Source organism: Alligator mississippiensis, chromosome 2 (assembly GCF_030867095.1).
Source record: "Alligator mississippiensis isolate rAllMis1 chromosome 2, rAllMis1, whole genome shotgun sequence".
In the NCBI taxonomy this organism is placed as follows: Eukaryota; Metazoa; Chordata; order Crocodylia; family Alligatoridae; genus Alligator; species Alligator mississippiensis.
This window is the reverse complement of record NC_081825.1, coordinates 198828978-198852801: the sequence shown is the minus strand read 5'-3', so window position 1 is coordinate 198852801 and position 23824 is coordinate 198828978. Positions and strand designations below refer to the sequence as shown.

Below are 23824 nucleotides of genomic sequence, written 5' to 3'. Positions count from 1 at the left end.
AAAACTCGGAGTCACAAACTCCTGGAAGGCCATTTTAGGCTCAACATTAGGAAAAACTTCTTCACTGTGGAATAAGCTCCCTCCAGAAGTGGTGCAATCGCCTACCCTGGAAATCTTCAAGAGGAGACTGGATGGTCACCTTGCTGGGGTCACCTGACAGAAGTTGTCTTTCCTACTTGGTGCAGAGGGCTGGACTTGATGGCCTTCAGAGGTCCCTTCCAGCCTTACAATCTATGAATCTATGTGCTTCATCCAGATTCATTGTTTATCAAGGCTTTAGCATAGGAATTTCCCAGCTACCTCCTCCTTGTCTTCTGTACTCTAGCAGCTAATAGTTGGAGGAGCAAGAGTTAAACAAAAGCAATTGGACAATTAGACTTTCCTACCAATGAAATCCAATGGAGATCATAAAATCTAGAAGTAAGATTAATATAAAGACATGAGGCATCAGATACTATACCAGTAATTCTCAACCAGGGTGCCAGGGCTCTGGTTTGCTCTCTGCCTAGACAATCTTCTCCTAGTCCCACTGCCTGGCCTCTCTGCAAGGAGGTAAGCGCTGTACTGTATATACATTTATAAATTAGTTTTTGAAGTTGGGTGTCACTCAATTCACAAAAGTTATAGAGTGGTGCCTCAATTCTAACAAGGAGGCCTTGAGTCCAAAGAAGTTGAGAACCACTGTACTATACAATGAGATAAAGAGGGTTTCAGGTCACCTTAGGCCCATGTGGCATTATTTACTAAGCTAAATTCATAACAAGAGTTTTCTGCATTACTTACCTTTGTATAATGGAATTGCATAGGATCATCTGTAGAGAGAGAAACATGAAGTCCCTTATGCAGAAACTCCCGGAGTGGACTTTTTGAATATTCTAGAAATAGGCTGTTGTTGCTAAGTGGAGACATGGCAATAGGGATTTGTGCAAGATAATAAAGATACTGGAGAACTGGACTCTGTACAAAAACAATATGGATATTCATTATTTAACGGCACTGTGACAGATAAATAAGAAAGGAGTTTTTCAATCAGAGAAAAAGGACAGAGCCTCATTGAAAATTAGTTCAGAAGGATTATGACCAGAAAAACTGAACTGCCTTTTGTGGAGTTGTTTTTTTGGGGGGTTTTTTGTATCAAGGTTTCTTCTACACTTCCTAAATTATACCTTAGAATTTCATCAACTTAAAAAAAAAGAAATAAATACATATTTTTGAAGCAGAAGGACAATATTCTCATTAACTCGTAATTATTATTTGGCCTTAACATATCCTAGAAAGGAGACAGCACTAGACCAGTGGCTTTCAAACTGTGTTCTGTGGAACCCTGGGGTTCTGCAATAGGTCATTAAGGGTTCTGCAAAGAGACGGGGGGGGCAGGTAGCGGCGGGGCAGGTTAGGAGGCAGTATGCTATTATTGCCAGGCCGAGGTGCCTAGCTCTACATCAGCCTTTAGGATTAGGGTAGTGGTTCCACAGCAGAAGTGGCATGAAAGGGTTCCATGCCTTCAAAAGTTTGAAAAACACTGAGCTAGAGACAGCTTTGTTCCGCACTTTGCCTCTGCCCCAAAAAACTTAAACTCGGGTACCTAACAGCTACAATGGAACATGCTGAGCAATGAAAGGCTGTCACTAAGTGGGTCAGATTTCAGAAGCAAAAGAGAGAGGTCATAAATGTGGGCAAGCATGTAATGTATGCAGGCTCTAGGGGCTGACTTCATAATCATTTTTGGCTAGTAAGCCCACGAACATAGACATAAGCCTGTACTACCTCTATTAGCTTTCTAGTTTATTCCATTCTTGGTCTCACAAAAATACTGCTTATAGATTGAAGAGGGAAATAACACGGTGTTGTGGATATGTACAACCCTAGTACAATGTCTGGGTTTAATTTTAGGACAGTTACTACCCACAGTTTCCAGTTATTTCTTTGGCCTTCCTAAATAAATCACTGTTTCTAAGGAAAACTATTTGTACCAGAATTATTAGTGATTGATACAAATCTGCCACCCTGTGGCCAATTATTTTAACTTCAAATTTTCCAAACAATGTGTGAACCCCTAGTCCCACTGAAGTTGAGGAGAGTTTTCCCATTAACTTTTATGAAGCTAGGATTCCACCTTCTACATTTATCATGCATTAAGGGAATGAAAAAATGTTCATATTAATTGTGGTGTTCTTATTAATTGATATGCCTGCTTTGATTAGCTTCAATACCTTCTTCAAGAGTAGTCCATGAGAAATGTTGTCAGCTGTCAGAAAGGCTGATACCAAATGAGTGATTGACCCAGCTTCTCCACAATGAGGCCTAAACAAGAAGGTAGACATGCCTCTCTCCCTGTAGAAATTAAAAATAAGGAAAATCATAATTTCACTTATTTCATATAAATGATCCATTGCCATAACAATGCACATCAATGGGAGAATAGACCCCCAAAGTTATTATTTTATGAAACTAGTCACACAGGTGTGTGCTTATATTATAGTTACTAGTGCCTTAATTTGACACCACTGCTAAGATTCCAAAACCATAACAGGCCTGAGTTATCCTGTATAAACTGAAACAGCCTGTCAGTTCCTGAAGAAGCTCAATTAATAAATGTACTGACAGAAATATTTGAAGGCACCTTCCACCTTCACTGACTTGCATGTTAGTCAAAAACATGAAATGGCTCTGCAACAAGCTGCCAGAATATTGATTCCAACATTTAGCAGGTGTTTCTGCTGAATAAGGCTTAGAAGAGTTCAGCTGAGTTCATGGATCATACCTGTTCTATATCTAGGGGTGTTTTTACATATATTCTGGGGGGTGGGGGAGGAGGTTCTTTTAGAGTGGCTCCGAGAGATGCTGTAATTAAAGTGCCTGGAGCATTTCGTGTATCAGCATCCCCACACTTCAAAAAGGCGGGGGGGGTGCTATATCTAAAGCTCATCGAACAAGCTTTAATTAAGCACCCCCACCATCATTTTTAAGTGTGGGGGCACTGACACACAAGATGTGGAGGCTGACTGGAGCACACCATTTAGCATGTTCCAGCAGACATGGCTTATCGAGTCTGTTCCAACACACTAATTACAGAGCATTAAAACAGCCTCCCGGCACATGTACAAGCACCCTAGGTGAGGTAATGAGTGGCCTCTGGAGTATAAGACTGTGGATTGGGGGCAGTCTTGAGCTTGGAATTTGAGGCAGTCATGCTTAAGAAGAGCTTATTGTTAATAATTGAGTTAATAGAAACCAGAAAGGGGGTTATTGTATATGGATTTTGTTTCACAGAGGATTAGGAAATTTTACCTGGATTCTGTTTCAGATTAGGTTAGGAAAGGTACCTAGTCTCAATCTTTTCAAGTGTAAAGGTCATAGATTGTACAGACAGTTCTCCACTACTAAAAAATATAAATATATGTCAAGATTACTGGCAAAGAACTCTCTCAAAATTGGGAGAAACTCTGCCTTCTCAAGAGAGAACTTCAAGGACAGAAAAAAGGGAGAGGAATCTGGGAGAAATAAATTAATCATTTCTAATGTTCCACTGGAAAGGGAACACTGAACAGAAGCAGAAAAATGGCTTGATACAAGTACAAGGAGTTTAAAAATATGCTGCTATTACATTTCATTATTATATGACATGGTGGAGGAAAGAAACATTTAGAATAGGGGAAAGAGAACATTGTTTTGAATGATAATTAGGAAATACCAATGACAAATTAAATTATGGGCCATGCTTTGCCAACCTATAGCACTGTCCTGTATAAGAATCCCAAAACACATAATAATAGGTAATGAAAACAATCCTCACATGCTCCTGTTAATTAAGGAAATATTACTGTAGCATTAATGCAAGAGTGACCTTGCAACAGGTCACACAATAGGTCAACAGCAGAGTCAGGAATGGAATCTACGGGTGAATTCCTAAAGTCACTGAAGTTGGGGTAAAAAGTCAAAAGGGTCAAATTTTACTGCAAACTGCTGGACTCTCCCTGTATTCCTTGCCTAGGCAGGCTTTACTAATTTTATAAGAAACTGAACTGGTCAGCAATCACACCAAGATAAATTAGCTGAAGGGTGCAGTGTCATTTCATGGACAGTACTCGGTGTACCCTTCTGTTGCATGAAGGAGGCACTGAATCTTCTACCTCTCATGAGACCCAACCACATTACAAAGCCAAATTCTGGTCTTTTTTCTTACTTGCATAACTCAGCAGTTAAGTATTTTAAAGGCTCACAATAGCCTCTCATAAAAGAAGCCAAATAAAGTTTAATTAAATTTAATAATAACAAATAATAAAAGCCCCTCACTTCCTTTCAATATTCTCCTTGCACAAAATAAAAAAGAACTAGGGGGAGGGAGATCCAAAGGCATAAACTGTAAGCCTTCTGAGCTACATATGCTCTAGGTTGTTATGGAAAATCTTTAAAAGCAGCAGTGTCAAATTCATCCTGCCCATGGGCCAGATGAGGGTCTCTGGGCCAGTCTACAAGCCAGATTGGGCCACACTGGATCCAGCGCACATGGCTGGTCCAGCATGGCACTGTAAGCAGCACACTCCCTGCCCCCTGTACTGTGGATAGCACATCTGCCCTGTTCTGGGGCTTGTGCTAAAAGTGACGTGCAAGCTGGGCTCAGTGCCAGACTACTGGGCTAGCACAGAGCACATGAAGCATGCTGCACTCTGCCAGTCTGGGGCACTGCATGCTGCGCCTGTGTGCCACGAACAGTGCTCCAATGCACAGTCCAGAATTGGCCCAAGACCCATAGGCTGGTTCTTATGGCTCCACGAGCCAGATCAGCCCATGGACCATATATTTTACCCCTGTCTTAAAGGAAGATGATTTAACCAAAGAAAGATAATTTTGACAAAAAGTTTTTAAATTAACCCTATACTGTTCTAAAATTCAAAAGATAACTCACTAGGGCTTGACTTTACATAGCACTGAGCACACAGATGCAATGGAAATCATAGATGCTCAGCCCCTCAGCAGTGCATTAATGCATATAACTATACATTTCTGAACGTGTACATGTCTAGATCACTCTACCATTTTTTAGCTGGGTGAGAAAAAGAAATCTAGATGCTAGGACTTGAGAGAATTATTGAAACTTATTACACTCCCTGTTTTACTTGTGAAACAGAACTAGTTTACACCTATAATAATAAGGCAGGTAATATTTCTCACATAACTATATCAAAAAGCTGTGATTCGGACAACTATGTGCTGGACATAGCAGATAACAAACCATGAGATCAGCCATGCCTCTTGGTGAAGTAACAAATATATCAGGAATGAATGCTTCAGCGATAATATGCTTTCTCTTGTTGGATGTGCCTTCTCAAAACCTATGTTATGCTGTATTCAAAAACCCAGCATGTGATAAAATGCATTCCAATTCAAGCTGTTCCCACGCTACTAAATTCTACTGGAAAATTAGACAATTTGTACTTTAATAAGCATAGTCTAGTCTTATAATTAGAACCTCCTGTATCTTTGATTATGAGCTGCTTTTACTGAGTCAACATTTCAATGTTTTCATTCTGACACAATGCATCAGGTAACTAACTGGAAGCTGCAAGTTACAATGGTGGATAAGCGTATGACATATATTTAGTTTAGAGCATCTTAAACTAAGGAAAACATCCTTCACAGAGGCAAGGGGAGCCACAGTTTCTAATATGCATAGCTGCAGGTTAATGGATTTTGTTAAACAAATATTTGCTTCCATCAACAAAGTGAGTAAATGTGAGTGTCGGGCAAAATAGCTGTATGTACCATATTTACCCAGATCCAATATGACTTTGAATTTATGATGGCCCCCCTCAATAATTAGATTTTAACATGGAAAAATATAAATTTGTACGGCATCTAATTATTGGAGGATTGTTTTAAATTCCTCCCCACAAAGCAGCAGGGGGGGACAAGGGGCCAGACTCCTTGCCCCCTCACCTTCTGTGCCTGCCTTCTTCATGCCTATGTCTATTCCCCTATCCCTTACCCCCTCACCCTGGTATCTGCCTCACCCCAGCACTGGTGACAGGAGGGGAAAACACTCATTTTGGATTCAAGTAAATATGGTATCTGCTGCTTGAGGGATCCCACACACAAACTTCAATATTGAATTTAACTTCTTTATGCAATTTATGTATTTTCAGAATATAAGGGGACACTCTAAACATTTTGAAATTAGCTTTTTAAATATTCTTGATGTTAACATAAAACCTTAATATACTTTATATAAAATCTGGGCTTTAATATAAAATCTGGACATAATTTTAGACTGCGGCCAAGATTGTTGGGTTTTATTCTCAGTCAAGCACAGAATTGTGCAGAAGGAAATTAGTATTGTACTTACTTTCTAAGGTTGTTAAGCAACATGATGTTGGCATACATGTAATACAAATAATAACTATATGGAGGATTTCTTTCACTGGTCCAGGCATCTGGGCTAGGACTCTTGTCAGAGAACATGTGGCCACTATGTTTGGACTCATCATCAACACTGTCAAAGCCGGTTACCTGGCAGAAGAGATTTGCAGGAACAATTATTCTGAATAAGGAAATGTTAAAATTGATCAACCCTTGTTTTAGGTGCTACTAATATTAAAAGTCCACTTTCTCCATAAGTAGTTGCCCTCCTCTGACAGCATTCTAGCCATTCCATTCTTCAAGAGTGTCAGTCTCTGACCATATTACAAAGACATCTGTGCTTTCATGGCCAATGTCATAATGCTACTGAATCAACAACAATAATTCTGTAAAATGTTGCTCCTGGGTATTTTTCCAGCCAAAAGGGAAGCTTCCAGGAAGCACATCAAAGAACATAATATGACAACTACACTACACATAAAAAGGGATGAGCCATAAAATAAGCAGTCCACCAATAGATAATCTTAGATTCTGCCATGTGCCAATTTTTCCATAAAAGCATTAGCTACATTTACAGTCCAGGGAAATGGTTCAAAATATAAGAGGATGGCTTTTCATTTGGTTAGATAACTAAGTCCACATCAGACAAAGATTCAAGGACCTAAATTCAAAAATGCAATCCTCTGAATCTCCAATTCAGCTTCTGCCTAACCCTAAAGGCAAAAGACACCTATGGTTTTGATGTTAAAGATGTTTAGGTGCCTAAAGATCTACATCAGTAGATTAGCTCAGGGTTGACAGGGCTGAGCAGCTTGGTACCTATGTCACAGCTAGACCCTGTCAGGATCCTCCGAGAAGGTTTACCTCCACTTGCCTAATGTAGCAACCATGCTCGGAGCACACTTCTTGGATCAGCTCTGGACAAAATGCAGTGGCACCAACTGCTCTGCTTCCAAACACAACCAGGATGAGCTGCCACCTTCCCACCCTTCTTTACCAATAGCTTAGTGCTTAGAGCACTTGGACCCACTCTACACACTAAGTTTATGCCACCCTAGCCCAACGTGCCACTTCAGGGGGAGCCCAAGCAAGTTGTAATGGCACAACTGGGATCTGATCCCCAATCCCAAAATTGTTCCTCCTGTTCTGCATGTGTGGAACCTAAAGCAGGGTTTGAAAGAGGAAAAAACTAGACTGTTCTAAGTGGCAGCAGATGACAGAACAAGGAGCAAGAGTCTCAAGTTGCAGCAAGGGAAGTTTAGGTTTGATATAAGGAAGAATTTTCTTACTAGGAGGGTAGTAAAACACTGGAACAGGTTACCCAGAGAGGTGGTAGAATTTCCATCCTTGGAGGTTTTTTTAAGACCCAGCTAGACAAAGCCTTGCCTGGGATGATCTAGTTTGGGACGGTCCTGCCTTGAGCATGGGATTGGACTAGATGACCTCCAGAGGTCCCTTCCAACCCTAATTTTCTATGATTCTATGAAACGCCAAAAAAGCCTAACAGGTAATAAATACTACAGAACAAGGATGTGTTGGTTTTTATGCAAACTGAATTAACTTCAAGACAGGCCTGAGGTGGCATATCCAGGTCTGTTGCTAAAAGGAACCTGGTAAGAACAAATAAAGATACTTGAACTTCTCGGATGTTTAAAAAAAAGATAATTGAGCCTCTGAGTATGAATTAGATCAAAAGGTTTTGACCAAATCCTACAGGCATTCTGTAGACCTTAACGTCAACTGAACTTAACCACATGTTATCTCTATATTGTGGGAGAACAGTGAAAATGATATGGGGGAAAAAGCAATTTAGGCATCATTATATCCATTGTAGTAGGTAAAAATGCTCCCAGCAATCCCCCAAACCATTAAAAGCATAATCTACTTGGGGTGCACCAATAGAGATTTTTGGGGCCGATACCGATAGCCAATATTTAAGGAGGCGTATGGGCTGATACGGATCTGATTTCCAATGCAGCTGCCTCTAGCTGGTAAATCCGGCGTGGGGGAAGGGGAAGGGGAGGGGGGAGGGGGCAGATCAACACCCCACCCCCCGCAGGGAGGGAGGGGCGGGGCAGGAGCCTTTTTGGCATTTATCAGCCAAATTATCATCCCCATCGGGCCAATATCCAATACAGACAGTTTTCTTTATATCAGTACTGATCCAATATTGGACCAATGTATCGATGCACCTCTATAATCCACAAACTGTACAGTATCATCCTTAGCAGACATTTGAAATGGACATCGTTGTATTAGTCTCTCTTGACAGACCAGAAAAACGGGTTTTGTATGTTAATTGAAATTATTTGATCTACTATGCCTCTAGATGGTGCTCATTTAACATGACAGTGTAGCTCTGTAATAGCTAGTGCACTGGATCCAATACCCAAGCTATCATCCAGAACAGCAGTGTCAAACTCACCTGGCATTGTGGGCCAGATGAAGGACCTGTCCACAGGCCAGAAGAATGACATGGGGCTAGCCCTGTGGGCCAGGTCAGGCTCAGAGCCCCTCCCCCCTCCCCCACCTGCCAGATCCAGCACCCACTCTGGCCAGTCTGGGACTGTGCCACATATGGCATTTGCTTCACATCAGCTGAAGTGGGTGTCGCATATAACTCGCATCCCAGACTGGCCAAACCAGTCACTGTATGCAGTGTTTGTCCCAAACTGGCCAAAGGAGCTGTTACAGGCACTGGATATGGCATGTGGCAGGGTCCCAGACTGGCCCCACATGGGTGTTTATATGCAATGTGGGTCCTAGAGTGGGTGCAAGGCCAATCCAGTGAGTGCCGTGTAGGTCAACTCAAGACCCAGGGCCAGCACTGGGGACCAGATGATGGGGCTCCGGTGGGCCAGATGTGGCCCACAGGCCATATCTTTGACACTCCTAATCTAAAATGTACGTTTATATTTCTGTAGGACTCCTCAAGATAATATAATTCCAAAACAAATTTCTGAAGGCTACATGAACAATTACAGAAGATTAATGTATGTTCCTAGATCCTACAATGATAGAGGGGCTGACTAGAAGAGGGTTGTGTCCTCGTATGGTTTTGTAACTCTGAATCATGTATTCATCACATATTGAAGCACATCAAGATGTACTACTCCAGATCCTCAAAAGTATATAAATGCCTAAATTCCTTTGAAATGAATAGGTGTTAGGGATCTATGAGGCTCCGAGCAGAAACTGTAGAACTTTGTAAATTTTTCAAGCTGGCATTAGAGGAAACTTACAAATATAACTGGGATGCATAATACAAACACAGAATATTAACCTGATTGGTACAACTGTTATAATATAAACTACCTTAAAAATAAATAATCCCATAATAAAAATTATTCACATTTTTGCTCACCCAATATAGCTGTGTAAATTTACATATTTGTTAGAGCTGAACTACTGATAAGAGTGCTTCTTTCCCAAAATGACAAAAACTAATTAAGAACCCACTGTGAGGTGGGGGAAAACACTGTTAAAAGTCTTCTAATGTTTATGAAGATTTTAAAGAAAACTTTTCTCCCTTTCTTTATTTGGCAGTGGATCAGTACAAGATGCTTTTCTGGTCCAAACCAGCATAACTACTTGCCCTCTACACAGAGTCGCTACTCATTTCAATAGGAAAGATAGGTGCACATCTCTTTACTAAGGTATATAATGTGTTAAAAGCATCCCAACAGCCATTTCTATGGGCGGGTGTTTAACTAAGTCTACAGCCTTTACCTCCTTGCTCATATAAACCAAAATCCTAATGGTGGAGAACGGGCATATCTGAGGTAAAGAGGAACAATCCTATAATACAGACTTACATATTTGAGGAAGAGGTGCAGCTCTTTGTGGTCTTTGGGATTGATGGTTGCCTCAAACAGGGGTAAGAAAATGTTTTCTAGCATCTTCCCAAAAGTAGGCAGCAGATTCTTTGACCTAAATATATCACTGAAAGAAACAAATACATCACTATAACTACTTTTCATTTAGCTGGCCAATTTATTTATTCCTGACATCATTAGGTTTGAGTTTTGTTTGTTTGAAAATCTGAAAGCTCTATTACATGGTTTACACTCTAAAATTAAGCTTAAAGGCTGGGACTCTCTTTTTGTTCTATATTTGCAATACTAATTGTCATGTATAAGTCCTGAGAATAGTGATCAATTTCCTTAAAGCAATCAAGACATTCAAACTAGCAAGCAATTGGGAATGATTCACTTCTCCAAGATTACAGGTAAGCCAAATGAAAGCTTTATTTTTTAGTTCATACAACTGCAGGTCCTTTTTTGAAAGACCCAGTTGTACAACTGAATGAAATAATTGTGCCCCATTTGAAAATGCTAGATGGGAACTAAGAGAGAAGCTTCCCCTAATGAGCAATGTGTCTCAATATTCTGTACTGTCATAGGAATTCTTCTCAAACTCATTTTCCAGTTTCAAAATTCAAAACATGCAAGTTCAGCCACTATTTCTTCTGACAAATATCTGTGGCTAGATAGTATTAGATACAGTACACAGTGTTTAATATCACAACCTAGGTCCCTAAGGACAGTTGGCGATTGAGTGAAAACTTGTATTGATTTAATTTTGCAATTTACAGTTGTTTTGGTTGAAATTGTCATTCACTAATCAGGCAGAAAACTCTGACAGTAGAAGTTTGGAAAGTGTTCTCTCCTCCTTATGCAGCATTTCTATAATGAGAAACTAACATTATTTCATCACTCAAAGGAATGAAGAGTGGCATTTTTACCTGGTTTTGATGAATGGCATTTCAAACATTTTATCGATGGTTTGTCATTTGTGTTAGCTGCCCATAATTCTGGAAGAAGTCATTAATTTTGAATGGTTTAATGAACACATTTTATTCCCAAAATGTTACTAAGGAAGCCTGAAGTAATAATGCAGCCACAGAATTAGCCATAAAAAATTTCCCAGAGCCTGTTTTATATAAAAAAAATACATAAAGTAGCTAAAGGGACAGCGAAAAGGAAAATGGGTCGCTTAGCAAGATTTCATTTTGTTACTAATTTCTTACCAATAGACCCAGTTACTTACTAGATTCTGGGAATCTGAATTATCCAGCGCATGTGAGGTGAATAAACCTTGTGTTTAATGAACCACTTCGCTAAGTTCTGCCATTCAACTGGAGACCGTCCATAAATGGATAACCGAGGTTCCGTGTACTGATATTTACTGTCTTCTAGTTCATGGGCTACTTCCTATTGAAAAATAAATCATTAAACACATTTACTTTGGCAAGGACACAACAAATTGTACAATTAGTGATATTTCTTTCCATCTTTTTTTCCCCTCTCAGACTTTATAACGTGGCACAGCCAAACTGTGCATGCCTACTAGTAAACTAAAGGGACTTGCTAGTCATTGTTAGTTGATAAACCATCATACTTAGCATGCTAGAAAGAACACTCTTTAATGGCTTTCATAGCATGGATTTATACCACTTGGATTTACAGGGTTTGATTCTTCTTTGTCCTGAACCTTGTGTAATTGTTTATGCCAATATAAAGTGCATGCAACTGCTACTAAATCAAAATAGGTAATTTTAGTTTCTCTGTATACTGTTAAAAATAACTACACAATATACAGAACAATGAAGAATCAGGACCAGAATCATTAGAAACAATTTCCTCTAACAAAAAAAACTATGTTATTAGTTGCTTGTACCCTTACCTTTACCAGAGGGGGTCCCAGAACCTACCAGCCTTGCAGGTTCACTGCCCAAGCTGGCATAGAGTGGGTCCTTGTCTGCCCCCCACCCCCTCTGAAGCAAGAGCAGGGGCTGCTGCTATTTCTCCAAGCTCCAACAAAGCACAGCCCAAGCCATCATTGCTGGCTGTGCTGGAGAGCAGGGGAGGAGTCCAGCAGACGTCATGGGGGAAACCCTGTGCAGGACACTGGGGAAGCCCAAGAGTTCTGGTACCACTATGGGTTTTCCTCAGTTTGAAGGTCTGTATTCACCTGTAGGAGACTGGGAGATGGCCACACCAGAAGTACCTGGCCCTGACCAACTGGAGCACTGTGGAGGCAGCTATAAGAATGCGACAAGACGGAGGGTGAGGGCCCCTGGATGAGAAGCTGAAGACCAAGTACCAGAAATTGGTAAGAGGCAGCAATTCTGCCCCAATTTTTGTTTGTTTATTTAAAATGGACTCTTAGGGATCCCAAGTGGAAAGACCAGGATTTATTCCTCAGGAAAGCACTCTGATCTGATCCAAGGGACTGGGTGCATTTTGAAGCACTCTCAGCCTAAACCAGGGCCCAGTGACTGATTTAAAGACTTAGAGGTTTGTGGAGGGAGTGTAGGGGTGGAGGAGCCCCCAATAGACCCCATTGTCCTCACTCAGGATAGCGTCCATCTGCCAAGGAGACTGGGTCATCTCTTTGTTTATCGCACAAAGGGGAGAGGGTAGGCAAATGATGGACTTGTCATAAAGGTGGCGATGTCGTGCTGGTACGGCAGGTGTGGCCACATGTGTTAGAGTGGACAAAGTTAGCCAGCACTACCAGCCCGGCAGGATGGGAGGGCTCCAGTGAAAGAATTCTACCTTTTTAACATCAAGTCGTGGTGGGCAAGTCTGGAGGTGGGGCCAAAAGTTCTTATCAGAGGTCGCCAACAAGCAAAATCGGCTGGGCAGCTGTGGCCTGTTACACATTGGTACAGGTTTATACATACAGGTAGGACCCCACTACTCCATACTACTTCGTAGTAAGAGGAAACTGTAACTACATATTATATATATATAAAATTCTTTAGTGACTAACGCTGGAGAGTCATCCAACCCTACCTACATGTTGCACCTGCCTACTGAACTCTGACATACTACCACTGGCTTCACTCCATGAATCTGAAACAGTCCAAGCCACATAAAAGCATGCACAGGGAAAAGCTGTAACAGGAAACAGCAGACGGAGCCTTGCTCAGAAGAACTCTCTACCTGCTAAACTGGTAAAGCGGCCTGAAATGTTTGAGAAATCACTGAATCACTTCATATACTGCAAATATATATTTACATGTTTTAACAGAACACTGTGCATCAACAGGTGGGGAAGGACAAATATTATTTACCTTGACCATACGAGCAAAGTATTCACCACCAATGTAGTTCTCAGTTTTCAAATACAAGTCCCTTAGCTCACTGGCACCAACTGGATTGTATTTGGAATTAAATTTATCAAAACGATGAAATGTTTGGCGACCCTGCAGAAAGAGACCCTCTTCAACATGATAATCACAAAGTAGTGCTAAGAATTACCCAGTAAACTTATAAATCAAATTACTTTCTAATTACAGTTTATTCCTAGGAAAGAATAAAGCCTTTAGAACAAGCAAATATTTTAGAAAATATTAATAAACATTATTTAAGAGCTCATTTAAAGGACAGTTCATTCAACAAAGACCATACAAAAATTTCCCCTTCTTCACCCCAAATGATTACAATTAAGAGAATGCTACTTTTTCTCCATTTTACTTACTGCATGGACATCTAACGAATCTACTGTGAGGTCATAAGGGTCCATGTGAAGGCTTTCAAACACCTGCTTTAATGTCAGTTTCTTGCCTTTTTTCTCTGCAACAATCCTGTTTGATTCTGTTTGGTAAGTATGCTTAATAAACCTCAGCAAATGTTTCTGATTCATGCAGGCAGCAGCATGGATATGAGTATCCACCTGAAATCAAAACCAGATCATTATTGCTTAGTATGTTCTTTTTTAACATAGGACCTCTACTATGGAGAAAATTACAGAAGCTTTACAAAAATACTATTTTTCAGGAGTCAGGGGGCTTGGTGTTAAAGTCTTCCCAAAGGTCTCTGACTCTTCAAGTACTTGGGGATTTCTTTGGCAGGGGGAAAGTGTTACATTAAATTAAAACTAAATGGATGTCATTCTGAGAGAACAGTTAAATTTTAAAGAGAGTATTTTTCTACAGGTTAGACTGCTGTAAGTGCCACTTATAGGAAACTAAAGAGAAGTAATAAGAAGGAACACTTGAGATATCATCCTGCCCTTAAAATGGAGAGCCTGAATTACAGTAGCTGTGTATCTGTAGAAATAGCCAGGGCAGGGCAGCATAGGATCCTTCTCCTCAGGCTGCACAGCTGTTTTACAGCCCCTCCTTGCAGCCGCAGGTTTACAGCCATCATCACTACAGCAGTGCACAATAGCTGCTGGATCACTGTAGTTGAATTTACCCTCCTTTGTCCTCTCCCTTTCTTTCTTGCATCATAGAATCAAAGAAAATTACTGTTGGAAGGCACCACAGGAGGTCATCTAATCTAACCTCCTTGGCTGGGTCTTAAAAACCTCCGAGGATAGAGATTCTACAACCTCGCTGGGTAACCTGTTCCAGTGCTTTACTACCCTCCTAGTGAGAAAATTCTTCCTAATACCTAACCTAAACTTCCCTTGCTGCAACTTGAGACTGTTGCTCCTTGTTCTGTCATCTGCCACCACTGAGAACAGTCCACCTCCATCCTCTTTTGAATCCCCCTTCAGGTAGTTGAAGGCTGCTATCAAATCCTCTGTCAGTCTTCTCTTCATTAGACTAAATAAGTCTAGTTCCCTCAGCCGCTTCTCATAAAATCATGTGCCCCAGCCCCCAAACCATTTTTGTTGCCCTCTGCTGAACTCTCTCCAATTTGTCCATATGCTTTCTGTAGCAGGGGGCTCAAAACTGAATACAGTACTCCAGATGTGGCCTCACCAGTGCTGTTTAGAGGGAAAAAAACACTTCCCTTGACCTGTTGTCAACATACCTACCAATACAGCCCAGTATGCCATTAGCCTTCTTTGCAACAAGGACTAACAGGCAACAAGCCAGGCAGTACGCTGGCTCATATTCAGCTTATTGTCCACTGTAGCCTCCTGGTCCTTCTCTCCAGAGCTGCTGCCCTGCTAGTCAGCACTCAGCCTGTACTGGTGCATGGGATTGTCCCGTCCTAAGCACAGGACTTTGCACTTGTCCTTGTTGAACCTCATGAGATTCCTTTTGGCCCAATCCTCCAATTTGTCTAGGTCACTCTGAATCCTAGCCCTACCCTCCAGTATATCTACTACTCCCCACAGCTTGGTATCATCTGCTAACTTGCTGAGGGTGCACTCTATGCCATCTTCCAGGTCATTGATGAAAACATTGAACAAAACCAATTCCCAGGACTGACCGTTGGGGCATGCCGCTTGATACTGGCTGCCAACTAGACATCAAGCCATTGATTACTATCCTCTGAGCCCAATGCTCCAGCCAGTTTTCTATCCACCTTACAGTCCATTCATCCAGCCTGTACTTCCTTAGCATGCCTGTGAGAATTCTGTGGGAGACCATATATAAAACCTTGCTAAAATAAAGGTATACCACATCCACTCGTCTCCCCATGTCCACAAAGCCAGTCATGTCATCATAGAAGGCAATCAGGTTGGTCAGACATGACTTGCCCTTGGTGAATCCATGCTGACCTCCTAATCATCTTCTCCTCCTCCAAGTGCTTAGAAATGGATTCCTTGAGGATCTGCTCTGCAAAATTTTCTCAGGGACTGAGATGAGGCTGACTGATCTGTAGTTCCCTGGATCTGCCTTTTTCCCTTTCTTAAATAACATCATCCCAAACTCTCCTACATGCTGCACTTAAAAGGGATTTTCTTCCAACCCCTACTATGTAGAACTACATAGGTCCACTGTTGCCAAGGCCCTTCTGTGCAATGGAGGATTTGAAACTTAATTGATATTGTTCAGAAAAAAATTAATTTAATAATGACCATTTTGTAGTTTATCTACACAAATGTATATTATCCCACTCATGAAATCACCAATGCCTTTGGCTACAGATTGTGGTGAACAGCATAGTTCAGGATTATCTTTACCTTTCAAAGGACTTGGATTCCTCTGCTGTTTGGTATCACGTGTCCATAGTTTTGATGGGAGATACAAAACAGCTGAGGTTATAAGAACCAGAACACGTGAACTTCAGCTCTTATTCAGAACTATTTGCTATTTTCCAAGTTTCATCCTAATAAAGTGATCTAGGTAAAGCAAAAAAGCTCAGAGCTTCTTTAATATCTCCTCATGCACTAAAACTGAGACACAGAACCCACTGAGAGGGAAGGAGCTTGCTTCAATGACTGCCCCATCCTGGCTGATGCCATCACTCCAATTTTGTGTCAGTCAGAATGTCTTTGTTTCTATAAGTAAAAACTGCTGCACTCAAGGGGCATGTCCCCATGAACACACGTGAAGGGGCACGCGTTTCCCATGGAACAAATAGAAGCAGCACATATTTGTGCTGCTCTTTGTGCCCATATGACCCTCCACGCACGTTTCAGCACGTGGCAAAGGGACCCAGGTGGGGTAAGGGAGGCTGGGGTCAGCAGCCTTACCTGGGGGCCTTCCGGGGCAGCAGCAGCACCAAGCCAGCCACACGGAGCCTGGCCAGCAGCCACAGCATGTCTCTGGCTGGCCAGGCTCCAGTTCTGCTGCTGCCATGTGCGCCATGCTGTTTTTAGCAGCTTTTTTTTTTTTTTTTACATCAAGATAACTGCCGCATTGCAAATTACCAGCATGGTGCACAGGTGCATGTGCGTCACATGCAGTTTGTGGTGCCTCAAACAGCTTTGAGGTTCTGCAAACCACACGTGCATGCTCATGGGGATGTACCAAAGGGGCACATCCAGATGAGTGAGAACATATGTTTTGCGGTGCCTCAAAGGCTTTTGAGGCATTGTAAAATGCACGCAGCGTATCTAATCTGGTATTGAAAAAAATGGGGTGATGCGCATGGTGGCAGTGTGCGCCACCCAAAACTGGAGTCTGGCCAGCCAGAGCCACACTCCAGCTGCCAGCCAGGCTCCACACACCTGGATTGCCATCGCCACAGCCCAGGGAGGCCCCTAGGCTCCCAGGTAAGGCTAATGGGGCCAGCTCAGGTGCCAGGTGCCCAGCCTCCCCCTACCCCACCTGGGGTAATTTGCTGGGTGCCAGGACATGAGTGCAGGGGTGTTCCCTGGGGACAAGTAGCAGCAGCACAACTATGTGCCACTGCTATTTGTCCCTGGGGTAACGCACATGTGCACTCATTTGGACGTAACCAAGAAGGCTGCTTTTCAGGGATGCTTGGTACTCACTGCTCTAACAGGAGTGAAATGGAAATGAGGGTACTCCTCACCTCTTCCCAGGCCTTGAGTGCTACAATTGTGGCCATAAGCAACCTGTAAAAATAATCTATCGGTGCTGATGGTGTGCAGAAAGAAAATAACCCAGTATTTAGATCAGTGTACAAGTAAAACTAGTGGAAGGCCATCTACTTTATTTTCCATCATAAACTCCACATAAAATGACAGCACATTCAAAAACAGGAGAAATGAGTATGCATGAACAATATGAATCACTGTGATAAATGGGTGTGACTCCCACTCTATGTTGATGCAATTTATGATTTTTTTTGTTCCATGCTAACAAATAAATCAGGTGGAAATGGAACACACCCAGATGCAAAAGGGCATTCTGAATTCCTGAGCTTTCTGGCAGTCCAACTCTGAAGAACCCAAGCACCACCATGAGTCTATGTGGGTCAGATTTTCTTCTGTCCAGAAGATCACACTTCTGCTGTACCTTCTATAAGAGTTTTTTATGAAACCTGTAATAGGACCCAGGTCAAAGAAACAATGAAGGACTGCATTTTCAGTTCATTCCTTAACCTGCTCCCCCTACACTTAGGGGGATTGTCCTAATCTAGGTGAGCACCAGAGAAAAGAGTATCAGGAGTGTTCCCCAACTCCCCTCTTACCTTTGCATTTCTGTGTAGCTAATGTGTACAGTCTCCTTTGACAGAATATGCAATATTAGTGACTCCATGAGATCTAAATACCTATGTTTAGAGGGGGATTTCTTTTCCTACTGAATGGGTCAGTGGAGTGGTACTAGATGATCAAACTAGCAGAGTTGCTGCTCTAGAGTGTTCTTACTTTGAACCTGTGCAAAAAATACTGGCTGAATCAACTGGAACTAATGGACTGTTATTAGTTATCCTAACTTCAGTCCCAGAAAAAATAATGGAATGATTAATTTGGGACTCCTCCAATAAAGAATCGGAAGCAAAAATACAGCTGATTCCAGACAATGTGGTTCCTTAGAAGGTGTTGTCAAACAAGCATTTAGGATAATTAACAGGGTACACACCAGACCAGGGAACAACCTATAGCCTGCAGAAAGGATGCAGCCTCCAGAGCGTTTGGATCCACCCTGCATAGTCATGGCCCCAGTGGCATTCAGCAACAGGGTTTGCCTACACTACACCATACTGCAGCAGGGTACCCAGGGCTTCAGCTAAGAGAGAGGTTTCCCTATGCTGTGCCACAGTCAGGAGGCAAAAGGAAAGGATGGAATGTGTCAAGTCCTAGTGTTTGCCCACCTCAGACCCAAGCTGGGTCATTCTAGTCCCCTGCCAGAAAACATCATCAACCCCTGCAGATTAAGAACTGTCTCACTGACAAATCTCAAAATACAGTTGTAATGGGGAGAGATCTGTAAACAGAACTGTTGGTAGCTGGGTTCCTCAAGGATCAGTTCCAGGTCCAACATTATTCAGCATTTTCACAAATGATCTAGAAGATATTCTGGAATTTTAAAGCAAGATTAGTTCTCCTTCTAAAATATAAGATTTAATCCAGTTGCTGGGAAAAATTCTATCAACCTACATATGTTGGAGGTCAGACTGGATTGTCTAAGGGTCCCTTCTGGCCAGAGTCTATGAATCTGTGAACCTAAGTTTCCTCTAGGGCTCCTTTTGCAATACAACCCTGCTATACAGGCCACAGTCTGACCTACACTTGGGCAATCAGAATGCAGATGTTGTAATTGTACATGCAGCCTGTGATCTGTGTATGTACCTGAGAGTACTTTCACATGCAAATAGATATGTCAGGAAATATTAATAGAGCAACTAAAGAACATGTTTACAAATTGACCCTAAGTGTCCAGGACTAATCACTAGACAGATGCTTAACTGATTACTTCAAATGGCTAATTGAATTGATGGGATCTTACAGCAGAATTAAAAGCAAGAAAAGTGTTCCTATGTCAAGGTAGGGAACACACAGAAAGATCTGTAACATAAGATTAACAACACAGTAAACACCAGTGTGTTTAAAGCAGTAAAAATAGCCTGGATGCTCACATCAAACTCTTCAGAGTATTTTCATGGGCATTCAAGTGCTCTAGTGTATCTTACATATGCTCAGAGTGCTAAGAGCTTTCTGTCCTGGAAACAGGCATCATGTTCACTGTCAACAGTGCCTTGACCAATGAGATACTAGAAAGTACCTGAGGTGACCAATTTACTGAAAGCCTCAGAGACAATTAATAGGCACAGCCTGTAACCTAACTTCCTGGAAAAGATGACTGTGGACATAAAATCCAGGCTTCAGAAGATCTCAGTAGAAGCATGGCTCAGCAGTTTCCAAAATGCTGTAGAACCAGATGAGAGTAAATCTTGCTAATTCACAAGCCTTGCAAACAACCACTCCCTCCTTGTCAAGCCAAAACAAACACACCTTTCTGAAACAACTTTGAATGTGTTTACTTTCTGGCAAAGATTAAGTGATAGATTGGTAATTGCATCTCTTTCAATGCACTCTTCTGTCTATATGAAACTATTCCTTCCAGAGCAGGCCTGAGGGAAAATGGTGCCCTCAGCTAACTTGTATTTTGGCATCCCCTTCCCACCCCCAAGTCAGTGGCACTGCTACAGGCACTGCTGCTGTATAAAGGCAAGGTGGGTAGACTGGAACAGGCGCCCACCCTACAGGTGCCTGGCCCGGCTCCTCCTGAATAGTGGTTGGAAGCAGGGGGCAGGCTGGGCAGGACTGGGCTGTGCTGGGCACCACTCCTGCCTGGGACAGAAAATTGGCCAACACAGGCCAGGCAGGGCAGGGCAGGGGAAGAGGACCAATATGTAGTTGTATGCACCTTATTTTTTTTTCATTATGAAAGGCATTATGTACTCAAAAACTCCTGATCACTCAAATAATGGTCTAGTTGTATTTACAACAACTTGCAGAACTGGGCAACTTTTTGTAATGTTTTAGTTGCTCTTGATACAAAGTTCAAAATGTGCAACAGGTTCTCCCGGTAGCTATAACAAGTGCCTGGCGCAAAAGTATTATACAGTCTCCATTAATCAAATATGGCAAGAGTGAGGAATTAAACACCAGGCTTGCTTTTACTTCCTGTAATTTTTTTTTTAAACACTCCCTTATATTTTGACCCTTTATTGGTCTATTTCTTGTAAATTCCTGTACAAGTTTCCAGACTTTCTCTCATGTTCCTTTTTTATCTTTATCAGGGGTTAGCAATGTTTTTGGACAGGGTGCCAAAAACACCCTCGATCTCAACTTGTAAAATGTTGGTGTGCCAGGGACAGATGGCAGAAAAGCCGCAAGAGGCCTGATCCTTGTTGTGGTAGTGCATCCCTGGCCCCTTCCCCACCATCCGCCTCAAGGCACACATGCCAAGCAAAAGGCCTTCACGTGCCATGCTCTGGTACCCATGTTGGGAGTTGCTTACTCCTGATCTATACCTTTTGCCTCTTCAGTAGGGCTGGCAAAGAAAAAGCTCAGCCCTGCATCCTTAGGCTGAGATTCCTGACTGAGTTTTCCACAAGAAAGAACATTTTGCCCTTAGTCTTTTTAGCCGTCTCAAGTAAACGAAAACCTCAAATGCGGTATGGAAGCTTTTCTTGCAACACACCTCACATGAACTTAATTTTGTATCCACTGACAACACACATGTTTCCATTAACCCCTAAAGTTTCTGGATGGTGGGCAACTTTTCTGATTAAGGACTGCAGCACTCCTACTACTCTGCTGTTCTTACAGTCACAGGGCTAATATTCTTGAACTTGTAGTGCATGACATTAGGAAAGATATTCTACCCAAGTGCCATGCTACCATATCTTCTCATACTTCTGAACACTTTGGTCACTTGCTGCCAGCTGACATACTGAATTAAGTGCTAGTTCCTCCCATCAGCCAGGACAGAGGCAGTTGTATAAATCTCTACACCCCTACTAACCAGATCCTCCTATTCTTCTAGCACCTATCTTCCCCTATCTACAGCCTCCACTCCACCTGCCACTGCTCTCTTTCCATCATACACTCAATCAGGGTTCAGCAAAGCATCTTCTTCAGCTCCACTCTTCACACTCTACCTCTGCCTCATTAGCTTTCCATCTCGCACTGATTTCCACTCTACCATCCCACTCCTGAATTATTAAAATGTTTACAATGAAGGAGACAACTTTTCATGATAATTTTTTCCTTCATACAGTTCAACTTGGATCTGTTCTTTCAACATCTTCTGGTCAATAAGAAAAAGAGGATTTATCAGGTGGCATTTCATACAGTCTTAACTGCACGTATCATGTATAATACACTGTCACTGAATTATGTACTTGCTCTACATTTAGAAGAGTTAACGATAAATATAGTAACACAAATGTTTTGGGCAGCCTACTCAGTGACAATCTATGTGTTTCTGTACTTAAGTCAGTGATATCCTCAGCTGTGAACTACTTGATTTTCTGGGTACATACATGCTACCTTGTAAACACTTCTACCCTTACTAGTTAAGGTACTCATACTGCTTCCATTGAAGCCAATGAAACATTTCCCACTGATTTCAATAAAAGCAGCAGTAGGGTTCTGAAAGGTGCTTAGCATCCACCATTCCCATTGACTTGCATGAGAATGGAGGATGGCTTTCTAGCTCTGCATCCTGATTCACCAATTGTGGGACTGGTTTTTAATTTCCTGGAGCCAGAAACAGGAATAAAGTTCTGGGGAGATGCCTAAAACAGTTTTGTTTGTTTTACAGAAGAAGCCTGAGCCAAATTAAGCTCCACCCTTTTTGCTGCCAGTAGCAACTAGCAGAAGGGGTTTATTATTGTTTGTAATATTTAAACGGTTTATTAAACATTTTGGGCAGATTTTTATCTTCTTTTGAGTTTCACAGGGCTGCAACTGGGAGCAGAATGAGCACCCTGGAACTGGTTTAATTCTCTTACCCTGATCTGCCCAGTGTTAGACTAAGGCCATGGATGGAAGTTACATTTACAGCATTACAAACTCCTTTGTAGTGCTACAAAAGTCAGTCAGACAGATGTGCACACCCTTTGGATTGCTACAGAACTAGCAAAGAACCCACAAATGCTGTGTGTGCATGTGTGTGTGGCTTTAAACATAATATGATATTAAGGAAAAATATTTATGTACACTTATCCCATGACATTTATTTATGTCAGGATTATACATCCTCAAAAAAGAGGATGATGGAAGCCCATTGTTTAAACCACAGCAGCATTGTTAACCAAATACCTTAGCTAATAATAAATACTTGTCAATGGCCAGGGTCAGTGCTTCTCTTGTGCTACTAAATGTATCGCCATAGTAAGCACAATGAACAATCCAAAATACAAGTCTTTAAAAGAAAATGTTTGCCAAATATGCTCCTTGTATACCACAATTACAATAACAGATTGACAGTTTGCATACAAATACCTTCATAAATAAATCTGTTAGTACCATGGACAGGTGATATTCTGAAGATATCTAGTGGATAATGCACTGGACTGAGACTCAAAGGACCAGAGTTCAATTCCTGTTTTTTTCACAGACCTTCTACATGACATTAGAAAAGATACTTAATTTCCCTTGTTCTTAGGTAGTATTTTCTTACCTATCAAGGGGTTTGTAAAGATAAAATGACTTAATCATTGTAATGTGCTCAGATACCTCAGTAAATGGAGGCTTTTGCACTTAACAGGCCTCTGGTTTCTAACTAATACTAGATTGCTTGAAAAAAAAATACTTGATACTGAAAACTGGTACTTGATTGCATAGTACAATCCATAACATTTCTCAATACTTTGCAGTAAATAAGCCAATCTGCAAGAATATGCTGTCTAAAAATACAAAATAAACATGACATCCCAACCAGCAACCCTTGTATTCAAGGGATGGCTAAGGGGCTTTCCTTCTGTGATAGAGTTCATTCCAGTCTCTGGTCACATCATACTGCTAAACCATGTTTACTGACTGGCCCTTGCTCAAACATACTCACAAAGCAGCTTATTTATATCTGAAGTGCTCCCAACTGCACCAAATGGTAGGTACAGTTACAAACACACTTTCCTGCCTCATGAAGTATCAGCCCCAAATTAATGTGCTTTCTTTGTCTGTAAGTTTTGCTAACCCCTAGTAACATTTGGACCTAAGAGTGCCACTTTACTAGCAGCAACATGAACAATTTATTAATATATCTATAAAAAAGGAGAAATGTTATTAGGGCCTTATCAGGGTTGTTCAGTTTCTTCTCCCTCTGTCAGTCCTATAAAGTGACATAGGGGGGTGTTATCTGCAGGAGATGAGAACTAGAATTGGACTTCCAGAGAAAACTGTTGAT

At 41.6% G+C, this 23824-nt stretch overlaps 1 protein-coding gene across 2 annotated transcripts in view; it reads right to left on the bottom strand.

Annotated features, from left to right (window-relative positions):
* AMPD3 (adenosine monophosphate deaminase 3) overlaps positions 1-23824 on the bottom strand; it is a 53011-nt gene that overhangs the window by 8416 nt on the left and 20771 nt on the right. For both annotated transcript variants that reach the window (XM_006271064.4, XM_019477144.2), the window contains exons 7-13: positions 13849-14043; positions 13442-13573; positions 11410-11573; positions 10176-10302; positions 6347-6510; positions 2214-2334; positions 784-957 (exon numbers count right to left, since the gene is read on the bottom strand). In XM_006271064.4, coding sequence (XP_006271126.1) covers positions 784-957; positions 2214-2334; positions 6347-6510; positions 10176-10302; positions 11410-11573; positions 13442-13573; positions 13849-14043 — 1077 coding nt within the window. The remainder of the gene's footprint in view (positions 1-783; positions 958-2213; positions 2335-6346; positions 6511-10175; positions 10303-11409; positions 11574-13441; positions 13574-13848; positions 14044-23824) is intronic.